At 43.2% G+C, this 17,819-nt stretch overlaps 1 protein-coding gene across 2 annotated transcripts; it reads left to right on the top strand.

Annotated features, from left to right (window-relative positions):
* The first annotated feature begins 2,322 nt into the window (after positions 1 to 2,322).
* On the top strand, positions 2,323 to 17,231 carry ICOSLG (inducible T cell costimulator ligand). Of its 2 annotated transcripts, XM_064152174.1 has the most exons (7): positions 2,323 to 2,439; positions 6,098 to 6,138; positions 8,289 to 8,642; positions 9,106 to 9,381; positions 11,936 to 12,118; positions 12,313 to 12,348; positions 14,992 to 17,231. In XM_064152174.1, exons 1-7 carry the CDS (start codon positions 2,426 to 2,428, stop codon positions 15,000 to 15,002), a joined length of 915 nt encoding a protein of 304 aa, XP_064008244.1. In that variant the 5' UTR covers positions 2,323 to 2,425; the 3' UTR covers positions 15,003 to 17,231. The 2 variants fall into 2 exon arrangements, with proteins under 2 accessions (XP_064008244.1, XP_064008245.1); XM_064152175.1 differs by lacking the exon at positions 12,313 to 12,348.
* The last annotated feature ends 588 nt before the right edge of the window (positions 17,232 to 17,819 follow it).

Raw genomic sequence — 17,819 nt, 5'->3', positions numbered from 1 at the left:
AGTTTGCCCATCAGAAACAGAGGGGTGATTCTGCCACACTGCTTTTGTGAGACGCCACCTGGAATACTGTGTCCACCTCTGGAGTCCTCAACACAGGAAGGGCATGGACCTTTTGCAGTGGATCCAGGGGAGTGCCATGAAGATGATGAGAGGGTTGGAGCACCTCTCCTTTGAAGACAGGTTGAGAGTCAGGGTTATTCAGTCTGGAGAAGAGAAAGATTCAAGGAGACCTTATAGTGGCATTCTGATATATTGAGGGGACCTACAGAAGGCAGAGAAGGGTCTATTCAGAAGGACAAGTACCAATAGGATAAAGAGCAATGGTTTAAAACAAGAACATGCTAGATTTAGATTGGACATCAGGAGAATGCTCTTCATGATGAGGGTAGTGAAATGCAGGACAGGTTCCCTGGAGATGTGGAAAAGGTCCCATCATGGGAGACTTTCAAGGTCAAACTTGATGGGCACTTGAGCAACTGAATCTAGTTAAATATGCTTCTGCTTACTGCAAAAAGACCTTGGACAAGAAGACTTTTAAGGGTCACTTCCAACCTAATGCATTTTATAATTCTATATGAACTCTCCAAGGAATGTGATTTGGCAGCAAGAGCCTGTTTTTATTAACCACAAGGATGTTCACTGTGTATGTCATAGGAATGGAGTTACTGGTAAGAGAATATCCTTGTATTTCAAGCCCTCTGGGGAATCCTGCAGGTAGGGACAACTCAGAACCTGCCTCAGGCAGGGTCGTAATGAAATACCATTTGGAAAAGAAGTAAAAGATGAGGCTATCTTATAAATTAAACATTAATTTCCGATTGCAGATTCAAAAGCCTGGTGCAGGCAGTGAAGAGGTCTATGCCCTCCCTTTCCAATTCTAGAGTCTGCTAGCTATAGAGACATGTTTGGTTTCTTACTTATTCTGAAATTCCTGTCCACCTGAACCATTATGCACACATAGTTATAGGATGTTCTTCTCATGAATGAAGAGAGAATGACAGAAACTGTGGCACTCAAGCTATGCGTTGGAGAAAGAATGATTTTATACTCAGAATGATGAAAATTCACCTATACAGTTAAGCCAGAAGCATTTAAAGTCAGGAAGCTTTTAGCCACGAAGAACTGATGTCATATGCATCCCTATTCATTGCCTATTATTAAAGCAGCAACCAAAATACCAAAAGACTAGTTCCCAAAGTAGAATATTTCATCAAGAAATATTTCAGTAAGAGAATAGGCTGCTACCAATACATTCTGACTAAACAATAATTTTATAGGAACTTTTGTCATCCTTTAAATTTAATGAAAATTTTATGCCTATTCTCCCAAACTGACCACTAATTTGCAGTGTTCTTAGTGACACACAGAGGGGCTGAAGTAACCGTCTTTGAGACTCAGAACTGGTGGTTGGCAGCAGAAACAGCATTTGAGACACACAGGTCTTTCACAACCCTGGAGTTTATCACTCATCACGGGCAAATTAATTGTTAATCCCAGTGTGACTCCGTAGGGAGACCAAATAAAACATTAACGCGGCAACCTCCTTAACCTTCTTTGGTAACAACTGTCACTGTGGCGTTTGTTTGCAGTGTAGCACTGACAGCTGAGACAAACTTACAGATCGGTGAAGAAGTCCCTACTTGGTTGCGGTGCATGACAGCAAACAAACCAAAGACAGCCACCAACGTGGAAGCAGAAACGGAACAGCCGGTGACTGCGAACCGTAGCTTTCACGTAGCAGGCTGCTGTTTCAACGCCCCTTATAAATGCGACTGTGAGAACTTTTACTCTCTACGCCTTCAGCTGCAGTCACACGCCGTGTCACATTACGTTTAAGGCCATTTACTAATTATGGGATCGGAAGCCTAGTATCTTTTGAAGTATATTTCGAAATACAGATCAACAGAAGAGCCAAGAGTCCCTGGCAGGCTCCACGAAGAGCCCTGCCAACAGATGGGTTGCGATACCCTGCTCCCTATCCGTGCACAAACTCAGCCGGGAGGTGCGAGCGGTCTCTGCCGCGTCGCCGGAACAAGATGCTGCTGCTTGTGTCCCTATCACTAAAGCCGGTGTCCAGCCCCGACAGTTTAGGACTTCGTCAGCAGCGCCAACAGCCAGTGGAAAGGGACTCCCCACCAGGCTTCGACAAGGGGGGCAGCACGGAGGAGCGAACACTTGAAGACCCCCCCGGCAGCTGCACGGGACAGGGCTCTCTCGAACCGAGATGTGCTACACCGAAGCGGGCCTGCGGCCGGTTCGCACGGTGGCCCGGTAGCGGGGCTGTTCGCGCAATGAAGGCGGAAATCCCCGCCGGGAGGAGCCGTGGGAGGGAAAAAAAGGGGAATGGCCTAAACTGAGTCAGCCGGCGGGTGAGCGGGCGCAGCACAGCTGGTCTGGGCAGCCGTCCTCTTCCCGCACCGCTGCGATGGAACCGCAAAGGTAAGCGTCGACACCGCGGCAAGGGTCGCTGCCGCCGCCCCTGTGTGTCGTTGGGACAGGAGGCGGACACGCCGGCTTCTTGTTCGGAGGCAGCAAGGTGCACACCCTTCTTAGTAAAACCTGGGTTTAGTTGCAGTGCAGCGGGCGGGAAAAGTTCTGGAAGGGGTAGTCTTCCGAAAGGGGGACAGGGATCCGCAGTGCATGGAGTCCCCTGCCCGACGCCCGGACAGGTCGTTGCGGCGTTAAACGCGCCTGGCCGCGCGGCTCTCCCGAGTGCCCGCGGCTCTAAGAGCGCAGAGCGCGGGAGGAGAGCTTGCAAGGTGCCTCCCGCGGCCGCGGTGCGACCCGGCCTAGAGGGTCAGCCCGCTCGGAGGCCCGTTTGTGTCCGGCCATGGAGGGCTGCAGGCCCGAATGAAAACGATGAGAGGAGGCGAACAGGTGTAATGTCACTACAAGATTAGCGTAGAGGCAAAGCTATCTTAGCAGCACAGCAAAAGTTATTATTGCCAGCATCAGGACATCTTTTGTGCTGACGGTTTGTGGCAGAAGCGGCACAGCCTGTGACTCAAAGTGTGCATGAAAAGGGTGAGGTGAGAGTAGAAAGAATAAATCTTGTCAGGCAATAATGCATTGAAAGAGGAAGTGCAACTTTCTCCCATTTCACATGACCTTATAAGAACCATGTAAAAGGGAAAGGTGTGCAAAAGAATTGAAACATTAAAAAAAAAACAGTAAAAATTTAAAATAATTTTTAAAAAATCAATAAACATCAAGAAAGGTGAGATAGGGAACCTAAGAAACTAATACAGGCACACCTGCACTTAGTGGAGCTCACTACCTGCATGATGGATGCAGAGGCTGAGTGTATGTGGGGCAAAAGGAAAGGTTCTGTGCAGGTGAGTGTGTGTCTCCATTTTTCCAAGAGGACCTTGGCATTAAAGCCTTTCTTGGGGCCACGGTGGGTTGACACTGTCCCCCACACTACCACAGCTGCCATTTCCTCCAAGTGAAAAGATGAGCATCCCTAGATCTGTCCAACCTTGGCTGTGCTATCATTTATTAAAATAAGAAAAGAAGACTTGCTTTGTATACATACATTAGAGAATCAGTTCTGGCTGCCTATCTAAATGTTTGTTTGCATCATCAAATGCCTACTGTGGGAAAATCCCTAAAGAGCTCTGTAAAGATTAGTCAATTGTTGTTCGTCATTTAATTTAATTACTTGCTATATTCATAGTTTTTATGGGCAGGGAAGAGTAAAACAAGCACAGCCATGGGATTAAAAATGACATTAAGATGATCTTGTCAAGGCAGACCTCTACAAGCCTGACACAAAAGCAATGGCTCCTGCACAGTATAAAAGCACAGCAGAAATAGAATGCAAGACCACATGTAAAAGCCAGTAGAAGTCAATGCCAGAGACAGAACAGACTCCCTGGAATGTTTAGGTACACATACTTAGGAAAATAAGCATTTCACTCTCCTAAATCTGCAGAAATATTCCACACAGACATCAACTTAAAGTTTTGAAACCTTGTCTAAGCAACCATTTCAAAAGATGGAGAAAAGGGAAAGTGTTTTCTTCATATAAAAGTAATACAACTTGGACTGACTCTTCCTTTAGCTTTATCCATGTAATTCTCTGGAGAGAGGAGTTTCAAGTGGCAGTAGACTTTGTGTCAGAAAAGTCCTCTGCTTTCTCTATGGGAAGCCAAATACATTTGGGAAGATCACAATTTTCTTGAGAACATGTGGGAATTAGAGACCATTTTGCACAAAAGAGGCAGCCTAACCTGTGCCCATGCAAGTGGTAGGAGTAAAGCTGTGCAGAAGCAAGACCATGCCAGAGAGGTGGTGGAAAAAGGTGCTTGGCTGAATAAAGAGGCAGAAACTGTGGGCAAAGGGCATGAAGCCTGAGTGAGAAAGGGGATGTGGTAAAGCACAGCTGATGGAGTAGGGGGAAAGTGAGGTGAGAAATGGCTGCTGAGAGATTGAGCTTAGGTTAGGGTTTGGAGGAAGGAGCATCAGGCGGGGCAGGGTGTGGAGGGAAGAAGGTAAACAGCTAGGACAGGAGACCCTAGAGCTCACTGGTAGCAGCCCTTCCCATTGCCCAGCCCATGGTTCAGTTGCTAGACCTGACTGAGGGTTGAGAGCAACAAAGGAAGCAGCTGCACCCAGGTAGAGTGGCCTCACAGTCCTGCTTGTTTGTGAAAGTTAGCAGGGAAACAGGGTGAGCAGATGCTTCTGTCCCTCTGCTGCACTCAGGAGGGCAGTGCCAAGGTGGACAACTGCAACCACTCAAGTCTCATTCCAAAACCTTTCCAGCACCTTCCTCCAGACCACTGTGGGAAGGGACAACGCACAATGTATAAGTAGCATGGTGGTGAGAGGCTCTTCTAAAGTAACTCTTAGAAAAAGGCTATGTGTTTACCTTGCTTAAAAGCTGCCATGGGATAAGAATGAAATCACCTGGACTTTACAGACAGTTTAAAATGGGTTTTCCTATAGCATCCAGCATGGGTGACTCCCTTAGGAAATTCAAACACAGATTTGCCACTGCAGAGTAATCAAACAATGAATTCTTTCCAAAAAAACCTTAGCACATCTCCCTACTATCAGCATGTTTCCTGTTTACACATTTTTACTGAGTGCACAAACTGGTGGGCAGTATAAGGAGCTGCTTGTCGTCCTTTAACCTAATAAAGCAAAAACTCATTGAGTTTCAGCAAAACAGTGGGGTGCAGGGCTTGGATGTGAATTTCACAGTATCACAGTATTATTAGGATTGGAAGAGACCTCACAGATCATCAAGTCCAACCCTTTACCACAGAGCTCAAGGCTAGACCATGGCACCAAGTGCCATGTCCAATTTTGCCTTGAACAGCCCCAGGGACAGTGACTCCACCACCTCCCCAGGCAGCCCATTCCAGTGTCCAGTGACTCTCTCAGTGAAGAAATTCCTCCTCACCTCCAGCCTAAATCTCCCCTGGCGTAGCTTGAGGCTGTGTCCTCTCATTCTGGTGCTGGCCACCTGAAAGAAGAGAGCAACCTCCTCCTGGCCACAACCACCCCTCAGGTAGTTGTAGACAGCAATAAGGTCACCCCTGAGCCTCCTCTTCTCCAGGCTAAACCATCCCAGCTCCCTCAGCCTCTCCTCGTAGGGCTTGTGCTCAAGGCCTCTCACCAGCCTCGTCACCCTTCTCTGGACACGCTCAAGCATCTCAATGTCCCTCCTAAACTGGGGGGCCCAGAACTGAACACAGTACTCAAAGTGTGGTCTAAGCAGTGCAGAGTACAGAGGCAGAATGACCTCCCTGCTCCTGCTGACCACACCATTCCATGCAGCATAGCCTCCAAAGCCTATTTGTCCAGTAAACCATTATGGTTTATTTCTCCACAAAACAGACAGGTACAACACTAGCTTCATGCCTTCTGCTCTGATTCCAGTAGCAGCCCTGGCTACCCACCCACAGAGTTAGGACAGAAGTTTTGCAGCTGTCAAAAATGTAAATACTTAATGGGACATTACAAAATAGCCCTACCTATTTTACCTACTTCCTCTACTATCCTAAAACAATCAGCATTAAGTTTATTGCTTATTTAAACAACAGAGATGCTAAAAATCAATCACATAATGCTCATTTACTTTTTATTTTAGGTACAGATTTCTGTTACTGTTCCTTCATATCCTGAGAGCTGGTAAGTTCAGAACACTTTAGTTAAAAATTAAGCCACCTTCCCTTTAATATGTTTGGCCAAATAAAGTAGTTGTGATATGTACAATTCAAACTCCTGCATGTTTTCAGCAAGACACTTATGAATTCCTCAATGTGAAATGTTCTCTGACATCCATTAGGGAAGGAATTAAAAATCTATTTCTATCAGTTCAGGTACACAGAAGAGCAAGCAGCCTTGTGTATGCCCTTGCTCAAATAGCTCTGCATAGTTCTCTCTGCCAAAAAAAAAAAAAAAAGGCAGTGGGGTAATCGAGGCTTTTGCCAAGCAGATCTAGCATGTATAGATAAAGTACATACTACAATTATACATCAAGGTATCAAGTTCACTACAGTTCCAAAAATCCCTTTCCAAATGAAGGTATGCTTAAATGACATTAAATTTCTCTCCTTTGTTCTTGCTTAATCAACAAGGACCTCAAAGTAATCAAGGAAATTCCCTGACCCTAAAATCAGAACAAATTGTGCCAGGTATAATCTCCATAGATGCCAGTTGGCATATTCCTAACAAATACCAGTGATGGAAGTGCCTCCCTCTTCCCTCCAATGCTTCCAGACTTTCACTTTTCCTTCCCAGAGTCTGAGCTGCAGCACCCTTGTGGCAGATAAAGCATGTTCTTTTTTCCTCACCTAGCAGTATGTAAGAGCCTGGAGAATGTACTAAGGTACTGCCTTCCTCTGTACAAGTACTGTATTTCCTTCAGTGGTATTAAGGCAGAGTGCCCAACTCAGAAATTGCTCATCTACATGTCTGAGTCTAGTGCACCAACATAAGCACATGTCTCCTTTTAACATTGCTGTCTCTCTCCCACTCCACTGTGCACTGTTCTCACATGTCAAATCCCTGCATTCTGTTATCTTTTTCCTGTAATTCACCCACCCACATAATCCCTTCCTTCAGTTGTAATCTCTCCCATCCAACCCCATACCTCACTCTCTCACCTTCCAGTCCAACACTTAAAACTTGCACACTGCTTTGGTCTCAAAATAGAGTCGCACCAGAGAGGTTTTTAGCCGTTACTGGGGAAGAGAGGTAACATTCACCCCTGAGCAGGGGAAGCTGTGGTCAGAACCACCCTGGCTTTTTAAACTCCCTGACCTGTGCTTTCTGCATCACCTGTCAGCCAGCTCATGCCTTCCCATTGCTTAGAAGGAGGAGAAGCTGCCTTTCTCATCTCTGGAGGCCAGAAAAAGTGCTTTGAAAGCCAGATACTGTGCTAGCCTACCTCAAGCAGCCATGAGAGGTTGTAAACATCTAATGGATGTGATCTAATGGAGGTAATGGGATATGCTGGTCTGCCAGCTGAGTGTGTTTGAGAGGGTGACACCAGTAGTAGTGACACAAGACTATTGATATGACAAGTCCCCTTTGAGAAACATTTTTTTTCCTCTGCTTATTTTGCTGGGTTTCAAAATAATAGTAGCACTCTTCTTTATTTGGACACTGGAATGGGCTGCCTGGGGAGGTGGTGGAGTCGCCGTCCCTGGGGCAGTTCAAGGCAAGGTTGGACGTGGCACTTGGTGCCATGGTCTAGCCTTGAGCTCTGTGGTAAAGGGTTGGACTTGATGATCTGTGAGGTCTCTTCCAACCCTGATGATACTATGATACTATGATTATTGTGTGATGGTTTGAGGCTAATCAGAATATTTTAATGAGAGAAATTATATCCTTGTCTGTGAGAAAAAAATAATAGTGACCTATATCACTCACTTACTGTGATTTAGCTGGTATTACTTGGAATCCTTTTTAATTAAAAACAAATTGTTAAAGCTTTGGGATCTGAACATGTGTCTACAGTCAGTCTACTCAGTGGGAAAAGTGAGTTATGCAGGTATTTGTGGGGGTAAGAACTCTTAGACTGGTTGGTCCTTGGAGCAAGAAATAAGCAGAAGGCTTTATATTGTGAAAGATCCCTTTGCAAAACAGAAGACAAATAGATACAGAGAATTAGCCACTAGCAAGTCAAGAGTTAGGAGTGGCTATGAAGTGAACACACTCAGCTGCTTCTTATAAATAGTAATGCTAAAGTCCACATGTGGTATAATGCACTTGAAAAGAATGACATTTTTTCAACTTTACCTCCCTTTTTTCCCATCTCTCCTTTTATCTTTCAGTTACTGCACTAGAGATCATCAGTAAACCTGGTGACAATGTTACACTGAGCTGCATTTATCAAGGAGGAAAATTGCACTTAGAAAGCCTACGCGTATATTGGCAAATAGCTGATGATCAAGACCAGTGTCCAGTTGTACATGCACTGATCTCTGGCCAAGATAATGAAAGTGAGCAGTGCATACATTTTAAAAACAGGACCCGGTTATTCTGGGATAGATTGGAAGAAGGGAATTTTTCACTGCTGCTGCTGAATGTCAGCCAGAGTGATGAACACATGTACAAATGTGTAGTGCTGCAGAAAAGTGAATATACTAAAATGATTCACCAGGCAAACGTGGCTCTCAGTTTAGCAGGTAAGAATTCATACCACTTGCCCTTACCCATAGTCCCATTACAGCTTTTCAAATTTGTGCTACTTCAATGGTATATTTAAGCATACCCTTGACTCTGAAATGTATTTCAGCCCTTTGCTGAAATTAAGTCTGCTTAATGTAAATGTTTCAGGTAGGGAATCTAAAACCACAGAGATATGTTGCAACAGCTGTTTTTTCCAGTGAGGGTCATTTTTGTCTTGGGTTTCATTAACATGAGGTCTCTTGCCCTTAAGACATTGCTTGCTTTCTTTGGGTTTTTCTTCAGCTTTCTACCCTTCCAGTAATTCTTCCAGCTTTCTGACTTGCATGCCAAACCTTCAGGTGTTTCCTTTTCAAGTCATGCAAAACCCAGAACTCTTCCCCTAGAACCTACTGTCGTAATTTTGTTTTCTCAATACCTTTCAACCTCTTAATGACTATTTCTTCTTCTTTTGCTCTCCAGCTAGTTATAGCCAACCAATACTCAGAGGACCAATAAGAAACAACACTGAAGAGGAGGTGACTTTCAGCTGCAGATCTGACAGTGGGTACCCAAAGCCCAATGTTTATTGGATAAATAAAACTGACAACAGTCGTCTGCCTTCAGAACTAGAGATCACCCACCATGCTGATGGAACTTACAGTGTTTTTAGCACTTTGAAGGTTAAAGCCTCTCCTAACATGCAAATAGAGTGCTCCATAGAAAATAAAATACTGCAGGAAAACCTGTCAGCTAACTGTAAGTACCTTCATGCTACTTCATGTTTTCTAGATAGTAGGAATATCAACTAGGGTACACATTAATTCAGTAGTTCCAAGAAATGCTGAGAAGAGCTCAAGTTTTGTTTCAAGCTAGTTATGCTTGGCTATGGATTTTGTCTACCTCTTCCACATTGAGTGAATACCAAATCCAGTGTGTTATGACAATATTCATAGAATGTTAGAGGTTGGAAGGGACCTAAAAAGATCATCTAGTCCACCCCCTCCCACCAGAGCAGTATCACCTGTACCAGTTCATAGAGGAAGACACCCAGGCTGCACAGCTCTTGCATCCAAGACAGTCACTGGACATTACCCTGTGGTTCCTCAGGAACGTGATCACTTGGGGAGATTTGTTATTTGTCAAAGGGCATCATATAGCAGATCCGAATTCCTGAACCCCTACCTGACTGCTTTGCAGCGCTCAAGTTTGCTTTTTACTTTGCCTCATTTCAAACTTCTGATTTCAGCCTCCAAAACTCAATTTAATACCAAACACTGTTTACTTGGCAGACAGGTTGGACTCAGTGATCTCTGGAGGTCCCTGCCCAACCCCTGCCATTTTATGAACCTAAAGTAGGTGTATTTCAAACAGGTAGTATTAACCCAATAGATTGATATGCGTAATAGCACAAATATAATATACTTTTTATTGCTGATATGAGTGATCAACTGTAAAACCAAGAATATTTCCAAACATTTCTATATAGAATCTATCTGAAGTGGAAGAACGTACTGGTGGTAGCTGTTCAGTCTCATTGCTGTTCCTGATCCTGCCTCCCATCACACCTTTCTCTCAGAGGTTTCTGTACACTAGTGCTAGCGCAAGGAGGAATCTGCTGGAGAGGGTCCAGCAGAGGGCTACAAGGATAACTACAGGACTGGAGGGCATGCCTTATGAGGAGAGACTGAGGGACTGGGGCTTTTTAGACTGGAGAAGAGAAGACTGAGAGATTTAATAAATATTTATAAACACCTATGGGCTGGTCAGGAGGGGGGGACAGGCTCTGCTTACTTGCTCCCTGGAATAGGACAAGGAGCAATGAGTGTAAGTTGCAGCACAAGAGGTTCCACCTCAACCCAAAGGATCACAGAGCACTGGAACAGGCTCCCCAGAGAGGGTGACTTTCAAGGCCTATTTGGATGCGTTCCTCTGTGATCTGTGCTAGACTGTGTGGTCCTGCTCTGGCAGGAGGGTTGGACTCAATCTCCTTTGGTCCATTCCAACCTCTAACATCCTGTGATCCTGTCATTGCTTGCATAACTGTAGCTGTATACCCACAGTTAGTTTACCTGAACACATCAAGAAATCACATACTCTAGACTCATGACACCAATCCCACAAACATTGATAATCATGTAAATTATTTCCAGGACCAAAACCCATGTATAAACAAAAGCTGCACAGTAGAGTGTTTTTTATATATATGTTAGCATATCCAAATTAAAGGAAAACTAAGCAAACTTATCATTAGTTTCCTAATGGTATGCTGTCATACTGTATTGTATGGAGGAAGATAGTCACCTTACTGCTTTTTGATGGTTTCTAAAAGCACTGCCACACTTGAAATAGTAAATGGTGTGATTTGAAAACTTCATTGTGCAGCAGCTGGTGGAAATTCACTGACTTCAGGGAAAAAGGTTTTCACCTACTTTTCTGAATACTGTAAGATCTACATTTTAGATTTTATATAGAATCATAGAATTCCAGGGGTTGGAAGGGACCTCCAGAGATCAAGACCAACCCTCCTGCAAAGCAGGATCACTTAGGGCAGGTCACACAGGAATGAATCCAGGACAGTTTTAAAGATCTCTAGAGAAAGCCATGTCACCTCCTCTCTAGGCAGCCTGCTCCGGTGCTCCATCACGCTCACAAGGAAAAAAGTTTTTTCTCACGTTGAGATGCAAATTCATGCAATTGCGTCCACATCCACTGACTCTTGTCCTATCACCAGGCATCACTGAAAGGAGATTGACTCCATACTCCAGACACCCACCATTCAGGTATTTGTAGCAATTGATAAGGTCCCCTCTCAGCCATCTCCAGACTAAATAGCCCCATGTCTCTCAGTCTTTCCTCGTAAGAGATGCTTCAGTCCCTTAATCATCCTTGTAACTCTCCACTGAACACTCAGTAGTTCCCTGTGCCTCTTGAACTGGAAAGCCCAGAGCTGTACACAACAGGTTTATTTTCAACAGGGTCAAGCTCAAACATACAGTCTCCCAAAGCTGGTGGAAACAACCAACCAAAAGGAACAGAGGATTGCATACAGTATGACAACAGGAAGGAATAAACTAGTGCTGTATTATTAGACAGTATAAACTGGCAATCTGTGTTGCTCAGAAAGAATACCACCTGAATCACAATGATATGAATAGCACAAATATTTAGTTTTCAGAACTTAGTATGTGTGAAAAATATAGTCAAATACTTGCCTATGTGGCAAATGAAATGTGAAAATTCCACTTGAAACATACATGTACAAAGTGTGAAAACTTACACCTTATTGTATCTTTTTTCTATTTTATTCCAGACACACAGGAGAAGCAAAGCAATGATTCTAGCACAGAAAGTCCCGAAAACCTGGAAAAAAAACAACGAGGTGCTCAAGCAGTTGGCATCATTTCCATTGTCATTCTGATAGGTGTTCTAGTTGCTTTAACCTGCTGGCTGAGGAGACAAAGGCGGAGGTCCTCTAAACTAGTGTCCTACACAGGTAAGGAGGCACAGCATTTGCATGACCAAATCAGAACAATTCTTTTCCATTTTCAGACTACATTTTGCTGTCCAACAAGCATTTAGCACATTGAATCCCCAGTTTCAGTGGATGTTGCTTAATACTACCCCCATCTCACTAAAAAATATATTTATCTACCCTACCTGCTTACAATAGTGCATTTGTTTCAACAGATGTTCAATTAGACGAAGACGAAGGAGGACTCAACAGTAAGTGTTAAAAATATTATTCTTGCCTGTCTCAAGAGTAACAACTTCATGGTTTCAGTATTCAAGTTCAGAACAAAGCCTCTGGATTAGACTTGATGGAGGTTGCAGACTACAGACTCAAGCATGTAAATTGGTAGCCCTACTTCTTCTCTAAGCCCTTTCCTTGAGCTCTCTATGCATTGCTAAAAGCAGAGAGCCTTGATTCCCAGAAGTTCCTTCAACAGGTCAGGCCAAAGGATATTAAATAGCAACAGAAGACCGAGCATAGAGGCTAAAGCCACCTTCTCTTCCTATTCTACAACCATGCTAAAGCTCCTGTTTCCATCAAGACAGAGCCAAACTTGGAAAATCTGTTTTAAATACTGATTTTCAAATCTGAACAACCCTCGCCATTTATCACTTCACGTCATGTCAGCATCTGTCATCAAATGGTTGTTCTGTGCCTTTTCAGGCACTACATCCTAGAAGGTCTTTAGCTAGGATACAGAAAGATGATTTGCTTCATGCCTATGAAATTCTGTCTTTGAGCTTATATATGCCCAACTTAAAAAAAAAAAAAAAGTCCTAAGCATTCCCCCTTAAAGAAAAAAATCTGCAGTTCAGACCTTCAAGATGGTTATATTTTTTATAAGCAAGAATGCTGTGTTACAGGCTAGGTGGTTTACAATTCATTTATCATTTATATAATGGAGAAAAAAGAAAAACAGGACCAATTAAATCCAATACAGAATTTGAAAACAACACACTCAGCACAGGGACTTGCAACAGTACAGAGAGAGTGAAGTATCTGCCTATTTAATGTTATGTTTGGTAGTTGCATAGGTGTCTGTGCATAAGAGGCAGAAAGTATTGTGATTTCATCCAAACTGACATAGTTTAAGTATACTTTGCTATAGCAGATGCTGTGAAGGTATCCAATTAATAACTGGGTTAAGGGTCAGCTATTTTTCAGACCCAGCACACAACCGCAGCTTCATCCACCGCTTCTGCATTTCCTAAACATAAAGAAGCATTACACCATTTCCTGCAGAGCATAATACAGAAAGGAGGATGGATTTTCTTCCTAAAATGAAGAAACATTTACTCTCCCCATTCCTATGAGCTGCATTAACATGACACAAGCAGTTCATTTAATGTCAACATTGTCTTCTCCAGATGGACTTACTTACACCAGGCTCTATTTGATGAGATCCCTGGACTTGGCTTATAAGTAGGAAAACCTCTGTGACATAAATCAGAGTAAATATTTATCTTATACTGAAGCACAATTTGTTCAGTAACAACAAACAAAGATACTTTCCTTCCAGACACCATCTTTTCCTTGGCATGTCATCACACCATCTGTGGAAGAGAAGCAGCTTTGGTGGGTCACCTCTGATGGTGGGACACCACCTGTTTTCTGCCAAAAGAGCCACTTAAGGCAGTGCGTTTTGAGCATCCCAATTTGAGGGCCACCTAGACTGATAGATACCAGAGAAACAAGAATCGTCTAGGGAATGTGACCTCTGATGAAAGACTGGTTATGTTTGTTTAGGCTGGAGAAGGCAAGGCTGATTAAGGTTGCAATAACAGCCCTCTTCAGAGAGTCCTTAAAGAAGATGGGATGAGTTAATTATTGTACTAATCCAGCTGACACAGCACATAACAGCACAACAGGCTTAAACTATTTAAGCTAGATACATGATAGAAAATAATGCATAGAGGTAATGGTAGCTGAGCACCATTGTAGTTGAGTTTGTGCAGGCTGTCAAGTCCAGGTTTGTTGCTGTTCTGTTTTGTTCTTTACTAAAGAGGAAACCAGTATCTGTTAAGATTTTTTTTTTAATAACTGGTACTACTCTGGGGCAAAAGATGGGCACTTGGAAGAATTCTAGCCTAGTTCAAACATTGTTTGATATTTTAAAGCAAGTTGTGTGTGAGGGAAGTAATTCATTGTGGATGTTCACCCATGGGGACACTGCAAAAGCAAAAGCATTTTGCTTTTCAATACTGATTCTGTTTCCAGTGATTTCCTTTTATGAAGAATATCATATTGTTTCCCAAGGGATGGGAAACCTAAATACTGCGAAAGAAAGAGAACCCACTGAGACTAACTCCAAAAAGTTTTGGAAACTGAGGAAGGCAGGTTGCAAAGAAGGGTAACTTCATCCTAGTTGGGTTAGTCTCTCCATACACCCGTTACTATCACTAGGACAGGATGCTCTGTGAGGAGAAATTCAAAGCTAGAGCAATTCTGAATTGCTCTGTGGAAGAAAGTTCACTGACTGTAGAGGAGCCTCATGAAGTTGGTTTCCCTTGACCATAGGCTTTGTGCATCTCGTTCCCTGAAATAGTTTCAAATGCACAAAAGGTGATGCTGACATCCCTTCACTGGGCAGGGGATATTAGCAGGAGAGCACTGTTGGCTTTTGCACAAAGACACTCACTTCTAGTGTGTAGCAAGAGGGCAGAGGGCTCCCAGTGCCCCAGGTTCTCAGGCAGAGACAGGGCTTCACCCCATCTGATTCTCTCTCAGTATTGTCTTCTCCATAGCTTTGCAGCTTGCTCCACTGGTTGTACAGGAAAACCAGCTCTGGGATATGATTACTTCTAGGGGATTTTCTTCCATTTCTTTGTTTTGTAAAAGTTGGTTTGTTTTCACAGCTTCTGTCTAAATGGAAAGTCTGCCAACATTTGGGGCACCTGGAGATGTGTCAAGAGAAGCATCACCCCCCATATCAGCAGCAGCATTGCTTGTAATACAAGTGACAAATTTCTGCAGAGTGGGCCAAGGGAAGTGGCAAGAAAAAGCTTCTCCAATACAAGAGACAGCAAAATCTTCTGGATTTCTGTTCCAGCCATTGGTGGTATCCACACAAGCTGTGTTACCACACCAGCTAACCTCTTTGGACAGTCTGTCAGTGTTTTGAGCTGCTGCACTAATGAAAGAAGTAAGCCTGGGACTTAGCTACTCTGTGCCAGACCAGTGAAAGCTGGTGAGTGCATCACCCACGAGGACTTTCCTAGCAGCAAAAGCAGCTGCATTTCAGGAGCATGGGAGGGTCTAGCTCCTTACCCTGACAATGACTACTGAATGTGAAGAAAGGCAGCTGAAGTGAAAAAAAAAAAGGAAGAAAGAATTCTGAAGATCTCTTTGCAAAGTGAGATTTGTGACTTTTTCCACCTTCCCCTCTCTACAGCACATCCTTTCATTGTCTGTTTTTGCCAGCTGCACGTTATTGTGTACAGAACTAGGTAGAACATTTTGGCCTAGTTCTCCAAAAATAGGAGTTGCTCTGATGAGTTTAAGCACTGGATATGTTAACGTAAGGGAATCTGCATTTTTTAAATGGTATTGACATTGTTTTTACTGAATATTCCACTAAAGAGGGAACTTCCACTTTTGACAGAAGCCAGTGCTTACTGTGTGAAAGAACATGCTGTGGAAATCTACCCAAAAATAGTGGGCTCTGCTATGTTAATGTCAGGTTATCTGGACTTACCTTTTCAGGGTGGAACAAAAACTCTGGTCAAGCTCTCCTAGTCTTTATAGAAGCACACTCCTGTGGTATCCAGGGACAGACTTTAAACTGAGTTTTTAAGTGAACCTCTCCCTCCACCTCAAAACACTGAGCCCTGGAAACACTTCTCTTCTCCTGCACCAATTGCTAGATTAAAATTCTACCATTTCTGTGAATAAGCACAGCTTGCTTTGTCCTAGCTCTTGTGTGGAAAGACACTCCAGCATCAACTGTGAGACAGGATGTACAATTTTTCATACCAAGATCATTCCACATCTCAGCCAAGTGAAAATAAATTTTGTTGTCTTGCTCTTCCACCATGTGGAGTCCTGAACCATTTGGCAACAGTATAGTTAGCAGCACCCCCCAAGAAGTCTCCAAGTTGGATAGCTTTGCACCACTGCTGCACCAGTATCTTGTGGGAGGGCTGCACAGACTCAGCCTCCATAGCATTTAAGAGCAGCATCACTTGATGCTACTATCTAGGCTTAGTCACCAATTTTACCAGGTTAGGGAAGTTGTTTAAAACCAAACAAAACAAAAAAACAAGCTGCAACTAAATAATTAAGCTCCTGTCTCGACTGCAAATAACTGTGCACAATTGTAGATTCCTAGAGACATTATTAATGTCCAAAAGAGTACATTGCATATTTGCTAGAATCTTTAGCATCTGTGAAAAAAAATACTGTTTTATTCATTTCACCTTTGTCACCTGTAGCCTTCCAATCTACAAATGTAACATACCCTATCAGGTAGGGATTTGTCAGTTAAAATTGCTGAGGTCCCATAAAATACTTTAAATGTCAGCCTTTCCTTGTCTTCTCTCACATCCGTTTTCTGAATCCGTGTCTTGTCCTCAGTGCAAGCTTGCAGAGACCTTAAAAATGTGAACAACGTCTGTGCAGGCATGGAGGGTAACCATTTCCTAGTGGCTCAGTAAGAAGTCCTGCAGACATTTCCTCCCTCCCTACCATGTAAAGCTGTTTTGTGCAGCGTCTTTGCTGCTGCTGCTGCAACTGACAAAAGCCTTTTCTAAAAATGGTTTTCCGCCTTTACGTTTTGCAACTGCAAGAAGCTGTAATCATTTAGAGATGCAAGAAGTAGCCTAACAGTTGCTTTGCAATATGATGTTAAGCTAATATAGACTGGGTGGATTTTCTTACTCCTAGGCTACTTCATGGTACATAGCAAATATCTAAATGCAACAGCCTGCTCTTGCAAAATCCATACTTTCAATTGGTTTGGGTTTCCAGCTACTTTTAGAGGCAAATAAGTCCTAGATGACAGTTGTTTGTTACTATTCAAACTACTTCAGAATTTTGTAATAGCAGCATATCACATACCATGTTTATATTTTAAATAAAATCCATTCATTCCTCTGGATATTTGCCTAAATCTCTATCACAATGCGCAGACAAGGCACTCCAAACCCCAAAGCAGCAGTTTTACTTTCAGCAGCATCACTCAGGGTGTGCAAGTGCTTTTTCCAAAGCTCTCAGATGAGGAGAAACTGACACAACACAGACATGGCAATCTTTGCTCTGTTATGGGTCATACAACAAAATACCATGAACAAAGTCAATGACACAATGGCACAATGAAGGCAGCACTAAGCCTAGGCTAGTATGGCCTTTTCCTCACCCAACATAATATCCTTTAGCCAAGCAAAGGTACAACAGACTCTTCTGCTTCCAGAACAGAAATTGTCTCATTGCATGGTCCTAGGTCATCGTTGCACTTAAGCACCAGCATCTCTTCAGTTGCTTCTCTTCATTAGAGATGAACTCACATGAACTGCATGTCACAGGCAACTTAAATATATGCAGAGGAAAGCACCACAGCTTTGTGGGAAGACTAAGAAACAGATTCACTTTCACAGAAAAGAGAAAGGCTTTCATTATGGCACAGCTGGTAAACCATAGATGGAAAGCCCCAAGAGAACACATTTATTGCTGCTTAGTAGTCCGAATC

This window comes from Pogoniulus pusillus, chromosome 12 (genome assembly GCF_015220805.1).
Source record: "Pogoniulus pusillus isolate bPogPus1 chromosome 12, bPogPus1.pri, whole genome shotgun sequence".
Lineage (NCBI taxonomy): Eukaryota > Metazoa > Chordata > Aves > Piciformes > Lybiidae > Pogoniulus > Pogoniulus pusillus.
The sequence above is the reverse complement of the archived record's forward strand: the minus strand, read 5'-3'. Positions and strand labels throughout refer to the sequence as shown.